This window comes from Priapulus caudatus, unplaced genomic scaffold (assembly GCF_000485595.1).
Source record: "Priapulus caudatus unplaced genomic scaffold, Priapulus_caudatus-5.0.1 Scaffold138, whole genome shotgun sequence".
Taxonomy (NCBI): Eukaryota; Metazoa; Priapulida; class Priapulimorpha; order Priapulimorphida; family Priapulidae; genus Priapulus; species Priapulus caudatus.
Genome location: NW_014577199.1, coordinates 381,457 through 392,696, shown reverse-complemented (window position 1 = coordinate 392,696; position 11,240 = coordinate 381,457). Strand labels below are relative to the sequence as shown.

Here is an 11,240-nt window from a genome sequence, read left to right as displayed (position 1 = left end):
CAGTACTACAAATGGTTTCATCGCTAACGATAACTTTGCTGATTATGCCCATGGACTTGGAACGCCCCTGGAGTGAGACCGAGAATTGGAGCGGATTGACACGTTGAATAAAGATTGTTTGCGTGGAGGGAAGCTTAGTGATGTATGGATACTACGTGTGTGTTTCTCTGGAATTATATCTTTACTGATATTATGGGAAGTGGGTAACGACCAAATTCTACTTATAGCAGTTTATTGAGAGTGTTTGATTGAGAGCCACGAAGTGTTGCTTTTAGATTATGTTGAGCGAATAACAAGTGACAGTTGAATAGCATAGGAATAGGCGCTTTTGCCGTTGTGGACATACACGTTTATGTACCCGTTCACTGAGGTTACCATGGGTGCAAAACTATAGTAATCATTATTGTGCGTATCTGCGTGGGAAATTTATTATGGGCGCTACTAAATGTTGCACGCTGATACTGTAGAATGAACGTTGAAACATTCGATCATCGGTTGGGCCGTGTTATGAACCAAACCGAGAGTGCATCGTGATAACAAAATGCCGATTAATCTACCCTTTTAATGCGAATGTACTACTAACTATTATGTACTAAATACCTTTAGTGCATCACATGATAAATCGTTGAAATCCATTGGATAACGTCGCAGGTACTATGAAACATAGTGCCGCCTGAGCGGGCACCTATTGGTTTGCGCGACGCAGTGCGGGTGCGCTTGCGATACTCGGACAATACTTTTATCCAATGTTTATTCCAGTTGCAAGTGTTACGTTTGTTGTTTTAATACAAATTGAAATTGTTCGTTTAAGAAACTGTCTTATTCACTTCATATTTGCCGAGTAGATTTGCAAAGTCATGGGATGCCACTAAAAACGATGGGGAATGCCTGTTGTTGGGGGCACTATGAGAGCATAGTGCCCCCAACAACAGGCATTAATATATAAATAGCAAGGAAACATTTGAGGGGTGGTGTATACATAAGCAGTGAAACATTATCATAATAATATTGTGTCTTGCAGCTTACGATGACGACTACTATTAATTGGAACAACTATATGACTATCAATCAACTGACGTCGGCTGTTCCCTCCGTAAGCTCACTTACATACGTACAAGACATTCAATCCGATGCCCTTTCCCACGTGAACATATTAATAAATTTTCATAAATTATATAATAATTACTATAATTACATTATATATATAAATAAATAAATTAATGAATAAATAAAAAAATATACAATAAAATATGATAAATATTGCTAGCAGTTACGGATAAATTCTACATTTTAAAATTTCGAGTTGAGTCGCAGTTTTGCCCAAGTAGGAAGCGGTGGACGTCCCGCAGGCAATAGCGTGGTTACATGCACGTCTGGATTTTCCAGATAAATTGGATAGCTTTCTTCAAGCGTATCTTTGATGATCTGGTGGATGGAAACACGATTATATATGAATACCGCAAGGATTATTTGAAGGGGATGGCGGATATCATAGCGTCTCTGAATGAGAGGTAGGTTGTGCGGAAATGACAAGCGGTTACGTAAACATCGCCATTGTTCGAAAATGTTCGAATTGTTTCGACAACGAAATTGTGATTCGCAAACAACAAAAGAAGAATGCGAGGGAGAAGATTTTTCTGAAGAATGCATATGATTGCGAGTGTTTGCTGGTATTCGCTTGTCATTGAACATTTAATTAATTGCTTAAACAAACCGTAAAAGACTGAAATTCTTATCGAATGTGCGCGCGTGGTCACGAGAGAACTACTCATTGTTTCCCAGATTTAGTCTTCACTAGAGACCACAGGAATTGACGCCTAAAGAACACAAATGCACGGTTGACTCCCGCTGGGGGAAGGTCACAACGCATCACAACCCCTTTTCGCTGGTGATTTCTACTCCCCCATCTCCGTTGATCCAGTCTATCATTTTATCAGTAACACCAACCCTTGCGCCATGATCTGTATAGCGTTGTTCAGTCAGTTAACACGGTGCATACGATCACACTGTGTTGGATTGCTCTACCATGCAGTGCACTGCGAACGCCCCCGCTGCGCGTGGGGTGGTCTATCTCTCTCTTTCTTTCAGTACGGTCAACAACTACATGGAGTGGCATTTGATCTGGCGCTACACGGCGTTCATATCGTACGAGTACGCTCACATCGAACGCGTCTTCAACGAGCAGAAACTCAACGTGCACGAACCGAAGCCACAGTGGACGACCTGTTACGAACTCGTGGATCAGAATCTACGCGATGGCCTGGGCGCTCTCTTCATCAGAGATCACTTTTATCTGGAAAGCAAGACCGAGGTAATTTGTTTTTTAAAACGGCGACGCATGGATGAAATGATGGGGAAAATTAATGAATAAATAATTTTATGGGGGTAAATACACGCGGACGCAGAGATCGACACGAGGTGAATATGTCAAATCGAAATATAAAAACGCGTCGTCCTTTATTTTAAATGCGGGCTTCCGAGATGCACACGAAATATATACGAAACGCATTTTGTTAAAAAACGGGCTTATACATTAATTATATACACGTACACATGAATAAAAATAAAATAGTAATCAATTTATTTACTAGCTAAGTGTAACTAGTTTAATATCTTTAAGCAACAAATATACACACGAGCTAAGCAATATTTAAAACTTGATATTATATTTATTCATGAAGGTTAGCGAAATCTATGAGCGTATTCGAGGAACTTTGATCAAATATGTTGAATCTGAAACAAAGTGGATGAAGGCTGACGAAAAGAAAACAGCTCTCAATAAGGTAAGAATGGTGATGATAGAGCGGGAATTTATCATAGTTTTAACAAATATAAACCGCTTCTAAACTAAACACAGCAGTATTAAAATGTTGAGGCAATATATGGAATACTTTATTCGCTAGCTGATAAATTAAAGTAACACATTCGCTATTAAGTATTCACTCAGCCTCCTTCTTTTTCTTCCGCCCCATCTATTTTTCCTGCTGCCTTTCCCCAGTCTCTCAACACTCACTCTCTCTCTCAGCAAGCTACATTATGCAGTTGCCTTCAGTCCGTGCTGCACGCCTGAAACGGTGCTCGCGCATGCGTAATACCTCCCGAGAATATTAATATTTTGCAAAAATTATGCATTTAAAATAGAAAGGAGGTATTCTAGCAAAGATTTATGTGATAAAATTTTATCATTAGACCGCATTTAAGAAATAGAACGAAGACCTTGCATGTAAGGTACCCGTTGCATATACAAGCCAGTGCATAATCTGGCTACGTTATTGTGTTAGCGCATGCGCAATATCTCACTAGGAGTGTTATATTTTGTGATGATTATAAATTTAATATGGTCATGGGGTATCTCAGCATCGATTTCTGTGATTAATTGTTATCAGTAGACATGAATTCGTAATTGGGATAGCACCCTAGCCAATAGGGTGTAAAATCCCAACTTCGTCTGCTCCCGCCCGTCCCCTTGCCTCCATTGTCTTTCGCTCAGCTTCCTTCTTTTTCTCCCGCCCCAGCTATCTTCCCTGCTGCCTTTCCCCAGTCTCCCAACACTCACTCCCTCTTTCAGCAAGCTATATTATGCAGTTGCCTTCAGTCCGTGCTGCTCGCCTGAAACGATTCTCGCGCATGCGCAATATCCCCCAAGAATATTAATCTTTTCCGAAAATTATGCATTTAAAATAGAGAGAACGTATCCTTGCATAGTTCTATATGATAAAATTTCATCAGTAGTCCTCAGTTAAGAAATAGGAGGAAGACTTTGCATGTAAGGTACCCGCTGCATGTACAAGCCAGTGCATAATCTGGCTACGTTAGTGTGTTAGCGCATGCGCAATATCTCACTAGAAGAGTTATATTTTGTGATGATTATAAGTTTAATATGGTCATGGGGTATCTCAGCATCGATTTCTGTAATTAATTGTTATCAGTAGACCTGAATTCGTAATTGGGATAGCACCCTAGCCAATAGGGTGTAAAATCCCAACTTCGTCCGCTCCCGCCCGTCCCCTTGCCTCCATTGTCTTTCGCTCAGCCTCCTTCTTTTTCTCCCGCCCCAGCTATCTTTCCTGCTGCCTTTCCTCAGTCTCCCAACACTCACTCCCTTTCTCAGCAAGCTATGTGCGTGCGTGCGTGCGTGCGTGCGTGCGTGCGTGCGTGCGTGCGTGCGTGCGTGCGTGCGTGCGTGCGAGCGAGCGTATTACATAACATGAATTATGGCAACGACAATGCATCAGTGTTCACACGTGTTTGCACGTTGAATGCCAGCGTGGGCCGCATGTAGAATCGCGTGCAATATCATTTTCTGTGATATCAACCGAGTAAACTCTGCCCACGTCTTTGTATAGCTGACGGCACTAACAACGAAGCTTGGGTTTACTGCCTTCTACATTGACAACAGCAAGATGGACGCCTTTTACGACAGTGTAAGAATGACGCATTTTCTGTTTTGATTCAATGCCAGCGATTATTATATGTATGTAGTCGTAGATCAGCCGTGGTTTAAACGCACGATTGCCTTACTCATCAGACCGGCGGTTTCGATATGCGTCCTCTTATTTCCTTACGAGTACTACACACTACCAGGGGCGTAATTCCTTCCTACAGTTGAAAGTAGTTCATAACGCCATCTTGGACAACGTCATCAGTCTTGACAAATGGCTTCGGGAGGAGACGAAAGATTTATATCAATATGGCGAGCAGACGGACCAGTGGCTCGGGCATTTATACCACGTCTATGGCATGTATATAGCGATGTGGAACCAGGTGATTCATTGAATAATCATCGTATAGTTGAAATGAAGTTTTGTGCTATTAGTAGGCGCTTAGACCCGTCTCTGTTTCCATACGGCCAATGCTCAGTATGCATTCATGCATGTGCTAATTACTTCACGGGTTTGCAGTTCTATTGCATTTTGTCATTTGTCGACGTTAATAGAGGTCTTGGAGTATTCGATGACATCTTATATCCTCCGTGTAACATCTCACATTGGCAGCTGGAGGTCACCGCAGGTTTGATGCAGCATCCCTATTACGACAAGCTGCTTCCACCGTACGTCAACTACGGCTCTATCGGATCGCTATTGGCGACACACACCATTCAGGCTATCGATGAAACCGGTATACCCATTTAATCGCATTAGTTCGTATTAGATTGAAGCTAACGAGTAAGGGCAGCGTCTATGCTAGGTCTATGCTAGGTAGCAACGATGCACGCTAATCATTGGTATTCATTGCTCGAAAAAAACTGAAGCCAGACAATCACGCGAAGCCTTTATTGAGTTACGGGACCGTATAGTCGCATGTTGGATGATCTGTGTTAGTGTGGATACGCACAAGAGCTTACAGCGCACTCTACGGGAATCTTAACGAAGGCTTTTACTTTTTACGACGGTTTCGAAAACTGCTGGGCTCGTTAGCCTTTAACCCAATTCGATAAATTTCTCACCAATCAGACGCGCCAGACACGTCGAACAACAGGCAGTTATATTCAACTCGTTCCTCTCGATATTTTTCTACGTATAAACCGAACATGTACACATTCGGGCAGCAGGTGGCGCTGCATGCTGGGCTATAAGTCCCCAATGAGGGAACGCCGTTCCTTAGATTCTGTTTGATTGATTCCGTTTTTATTCATGTTGTTATTACCAAGTTATTCGTCCCGTCTACCGGTGGCGCGCCTATAACTGCGCCGTATAAACTCAAAGTGTTAGCAGCTACCTGCATACAACGGCCACCTGCCTAGTAAGGCCATGTTTGGCGTTTCTTTCGAGTGGGGGTATACAGTGAAACGACGTCGATAGAATAGCCATCTGAACATGAAGGCCGATTTCGGGGGTTTTCCCTCGAGTTGGCCGCTATCCACAGGTTTACGTGTGCACTATACAGCAGTATAGTATGTCTGTCAATAGCACGTCTGGCTGCGCGATATCTACGTGTGTGTGTGTCGACAGGGAGTAAGTGGCAGGCGGATGGATCTATGAAGGATTGGTGGTCGGAGGATACACGCACTGCCTACCTCGCGCGGGAGAAATGCGTCTCCGATCGGTTCATTAACGCCACGTTCAACATACCTCCCTACGGAGACGTGGCAGTGCGGCCGGCCCCCTGGATAATCAACGAAATCATTGCCTTCATGGAAGGAGTGCGAATTACCTACAAGGTATTGCGGTGGGTGGTGGGAATATATCCCTTAGGCGACCATAAATACGGCGTTCATAAATCCACATGACGTAGACGTTGTCAAACATATATAGGAACAATATGTGGGAAAGGAAAGAAAGTTTTCGGTTCAAATCCCGTTCATTCCTTACAAATTACGTAAGAAAAAATATTCGTTCCGTATCGCGAATAAAGTCATCCTCATAAGTTACAAGTTACGTATAAGCCAATTTACGTAACCCGAGTTATCGTGCCGCGGGGTATTACTGCATGTAAAATGTATTGACCAACTAGAAATCAATTACGTAGAATCGATACACCGTCCATAACTTAAACATTGGGGTACCGACGCCATATTGCCCCGATACCAAACGTACCGTGGAGGCCGTTTTCTCACGGCTTTGAAAAAAACATAACTACTATACGTACATCGCATGTCATGCTAAACATGGTTCTCTTTTTAGCGGATGCATATATGCTACGATACCACCTCTTATTTATTTGCAGACATTTACCGACTATCCTGAGATAGGCGACCTGTATAGATTGCCCGGCATTAATCTATCTAACGATCAGGTTGTATTCCTTTCATACGCACAGGTAAATGTTTATTTGATAATTGGAATGAGTGTCGCGTTAGATCAATAGTTACTACGGTCCTATAGTGTTAATAATCTTCCTCACATAGTCGCCATTACATCATGGTATTGTGTTACGTCACGTAGTACTCACATGGTTATTTTAATACAGCATGGTTGGCGTGCGCAGTTAAAGTTTACTATACTGATCGGAAATTAAATATGCATGTCGTTAATTTGTTTCAAGCGACGTTTCGTGCTTTGTGTGTTTCAAACGACATTTCGTGCTTTGTGTGTTTCAAACGACGTTTCGTGCTTTGTGTGTTTCAAACGACGTTTCGTGCTGTGGTTTCAGACGATGTGCAGTCACAGAGATCCCCACGACCTGTACTTTAGCTTGTTCCGAGGAGCAATGCCTGACGCCATGTTGTAAGTTCTACAGCAATGCAAACATAAGTCACGTACCAAATAATAAATAAAAAATACTAAATATAACTAAAACATATATAAATATATATATAAATATATAAATATAAATATAACTTTTTCTTCCACTAAATATACGCAACGTTGTCAGATTCCTAACCGGCGGAGAGGGGTTGGAGATTTTGGTAAAAATGCCAAACAATGCTAATATATGCAATAAACAGTAGAACAAATTCATCACTTCAGACATGTTATCCTACACGCGATTTATTCCTTGAATCAAAAAAGCCTTTTCTCGCGAGTCCTAGCTTGCTTAGGGCATGATATTTCCGTCACTTTATTACCACCTTTTATTATCTTAATTAGCTTGCATAAATATGCTAGCGAAATTTCTATCGCTAGTTTTACCATGTGTGCGTATGTGTGTGTTTGCGTGTGTGTGTGTGTGTGTGTGTGTGTGTGTGTGTGTGTGTGTGTGTGTGCGCGCGCGCGTGTGTGTATATGTGTGTGCGGGCGTGTGCGTGTGTGTGTGTGTTGGCTGGTGGGTATGTTGTGCCTAGCGTTTACGTGCTAAGTTTAGACTAGTATTTAATATCTAGAATTATAAATAACAATAATATCCGAGTTTTCAATGATTCGTCGGCGTCCAGGAACGGAGATTAACTGTGAATTATTGCTTGTTGTGTTCTTGCAGCGTGGACAACGTTCTGATGCAGGTTTCCGAGTTCTCGCGTGCGTTCAACTGTCCGGTCGGATCCACGATGAATCCTAAAAACAAATGTAGAGTCATCACTTAAGAAATCGTTCAAATTGCGTCTGTTTGGTAATGTAATTTGGTAATGTAAATGTAATTTGGTAATGTAATCATTATGTTATCAAAAGTAAACAAAATCAAGCTATAATCGTTTAATACAATGTGATATGATGAGGAGATAAATTGTTGTTGACATAAAAAGTGGGACTTTTAGATAAGCGCTTTCGCAATAGACCGGTTTGCAATCAAAACGTTTAAATGTGTGAGAAATTTAACTAGGACCATTAGCCCGTTTGTTCGACAGATATCGTATGTGTTAATACATCTCGAATAGACAAACACGCAGTATATAATTAATACCGTAATTTTACAGTTTTTATAGTTTATTTCAATTTGCAGTTTGTGCACAACAGATGTATTTGTTTGAAATTCGAATTTATGTGATTTGCACATTTGAAAGCCGAATAATACTTGAAATAATGATTGTCATAGTTACTATAATTCAGTGATTAATGTAGTTTATAATGTCAGTAATTGATAGTAATAAAGTGAACCATTTTTAATATTATTATCATGCACAGTTACAAGTATATTTGTGCATTGCACTTTTATATCACTATATAAATAGAAAAATAACATATATGATAATAAAAAACTAAAACTAAATTTATTGAGATTACGAATATTCTGTGACATAATCAAAAAGGTAAGAAAATGGCTCACAACGAAATATGAACGAATTCGTAACTAAATATATAACGTAAGTGTTATTACGTTACTCGTAACTCATTACATTGCCTTTCACACGTTTTAATAATATTTGAGTTCGAATGCCAATGCTAGCTTTTGCTAAATTTACAAAAGATTTACTTTGACCATTGTTGGTATTAGTATCTGTCTAATTCAAGCAATTATATGCGTTATCAGCACATAATTCACTTGGTTCCTTGCCATCAGAGGGCGCTCAGAACTATATGCAGTGTTTTCGCATAGTGTATCTACACAGCGATGACGCTGCACGATATATAATATATATTTTAATGAGATTATTTTCTCATAGTAATGTCATGCAAAATAAAATGTCAAGCCTATTTCGGGTAGAAAACTTCAATACTTTACAAATTAAACCGATGTACCTGTGTCATACAGCGCTTGATATTTGAGTATGAATGCATATTCTCGTGAAAATGTGCCTGAAATTGTACTATTATCAAAATAATCTATTGTAAGCGTTATTTTTATTTAGCATTTTGTAAACAAACATTGAACATACATTCACAAACTTTAACATGTTTATCTTCATGTAAGTATGGTTCATTTTCATGATTTCATCCTCTCTCCTCGTGAAAACTAGGCACAACATACCCACCAGCCAACACGCGCACGCACACGCACGCACACATATGTACACACGCACGCACGCATACACACATACACACGCACGCACACACACACACACACACACACACACATACGCACACGCACACGCACATGCACACGCACACGCACACGCACACGCACGCGCACGCGCACACGCACACGCACACGCACGCACGCACCGACACACACACACGACACACACACACACACACACACACACACACACACACACACACACACACACACACACACGCACCTAGACTGCTCCGACACACATCTATCGCTACCGCTCGCGCTTGTGCCGGCTCCATCCATCCACAAAGCCTCGCGGTGCGCTGCAGTGTTAGGGTTACTCTGCTAGAGGTGCCATCATGGCTGTCGACGGGTGATGGATCACTCTGCGCGCCGCCCATTAACGCGCGCGACGTCCTCACCGCATCGGGTACGACCCGGTGTGTGTGTGATTTGTCGAGATCATATAAAACCTGCTGAGAGGCGAACCTGCCGGCTTTGCAGCGCCGAGTCAGAAGCTGTTGCTTCATGCTTCATACTCTGCGCGGATACGGCGGGTGGTGGCCATCTAGATCGCGTATGCGCGGTGTGCGTTCGTGACGTCACGCCAACTCATCTGCGATAGCTAAGCAGCGCGGAAAAGATGACGACGGAGTGTAAATCTTATATTCTCTGAGAGTCAGTGAGTAGATAGGGCATTGGTAGGTTCGTAGAGCCACGTGCTGGGGCGCCACAAGCGGCAGCTGTCGGAACTAGTCCGTTTCGATGTCACGCGTTTACGGTGTCGTTACATTATGTATCTCGTCCAATTCTATAATTTGTATTGATGACGACATACGCTGTCACGAAAGTATTTCGAGATTAGTGGCTGATATTTTTCAGTTGTTTCCTCAGAAATATTATTATTTCTCTAATTTTTAAATATTAATATTATATTGAAATTTTGCCGCCACGAAATCTACTAAATTATGGGATTATTATATACTCATTATATATAGGGACGTAGCCTGTAGCCCAGGGCCGTAGCCTGCGAGGGGGGGGGGCAAAGGGGCAGCTGCCCCCCTTAGATTTTGGAGCAAAATTAAAAAAACAAATTATTCTACTAAAAGAGAATTGTCGTAGTCAGAATGAAGGCTGTACATGTACTCAAAAGTGCCTCAAATACCATCTCTTGCGATCTACATTTTCAAATTTTCTGTGGGAGGACCTAGACCTCCCACCTGTTTCTCACACCCTCCTTGAAATCCTGGATCCGCCACTGCCCCTCTAGGAATTTGCTCAGCCTACGGCCCTGAATAATAACAGTATGTGAATATTTTCTACGGTCTACGAAAATTTAATGTGATATGACCAAAATATAATATATCTTGCATCATTCGAATGTCGAGAGTATTATCAGTTGTGCAAATATAGGGGCCTACTCTTGGTATTATTATGCAAGTTAAAAAAATAATAAACTGGGATATGATGATAATGAACGCTGTATTAATGTAGCTTGCTTAAATATGCTAGCGAAATTTCGATTGTTAATTTTATAATGCAGTTTTTGCTTGATTTAAATTCATTCCATATTTTTCTTCCACCGACGGTGTCAGCTTGACTCCGATTATACACGTAGATAAGCGTCCTATTCTCCCTATATATAGCAGCATATATATATATATAAATATATATACACATAAATATATAGAAAAATATAATTATAAATAGAATGAGGTGTCATCTTTTATTTTGTGAGCTTTCGAGAACGTCAGCCCGTTCATCAGGCTTCACAACAACAACCAGCTTGTTTTTTTTTAAATTCTGCATGGGTGTACGTGTGTTTTTACTTCTATATAATATATATATATATGTGTGTGTGTGTGTGTGTGGTGGGGTGGGGGTGGTCGTGTGTGTGTGTGTGTGTGTGTGTGTGTGTGTGTGTGTGTGTG

At 41.2% G+C, this 11,240-nt stretch overlaps 1 protein-coding gene across 1 annotated transcript in view; it reads left to right on the top strand.

Moving 5' to 3' along the window:
• Positions 1-8,488, top strand: part of LOC106806039 (endothelin-converting enzyme 2-like) — a 12,196-nt gene extending 3,708 nt beyond the window's left edge. Inside the window, exons 2-13 of the mRNA XM_014807881.1 lie at positions 760-772; positions 1,022-1,093; positions 1,387-1,511; positions 2,089-2,311; positions 2,682-2,783; positions 4,347-4,424; positions 4,606-4,764; positions 4,995-5,118; positions 5,952-6,160; positions 6,667-6,759; positions 7,093-7,166; positions 7,858-8,488. Coding sequence (XP_014663367.1) covers positions 760-772; positions 1,022-1,093; positions 1,387-1,511; positions 2,089-2,311; positions 2,682-2,783; positions 4,347-4,424; positions 4,606-4,764; positions 4,995-5,118; positions 5,952-6,160; positions 6,667-6,759; positions 7,093-7,166; positions 7,858-7,960 — 1,375 coding nt within the window. The 3' untranslated portion in view covers positions 7,961-8,488. The remainder of the gene's footprint in view (positions 1-759; positions 773-1,021; positions 1,094-1,386; positions 1,512-2,088; positions 2,312-2,681; positions 2,784-4,346; positions 4,425-4,605; positions 4,765-4,994; positions 5,119-5,951; positions 6,161-6,666; positions 6,760-7,092; positions 7,167-7,857) is intronic.
• The last annotated feature ends 2,752 nt before the right edge of the window (positions 8,489-11,240 follow it).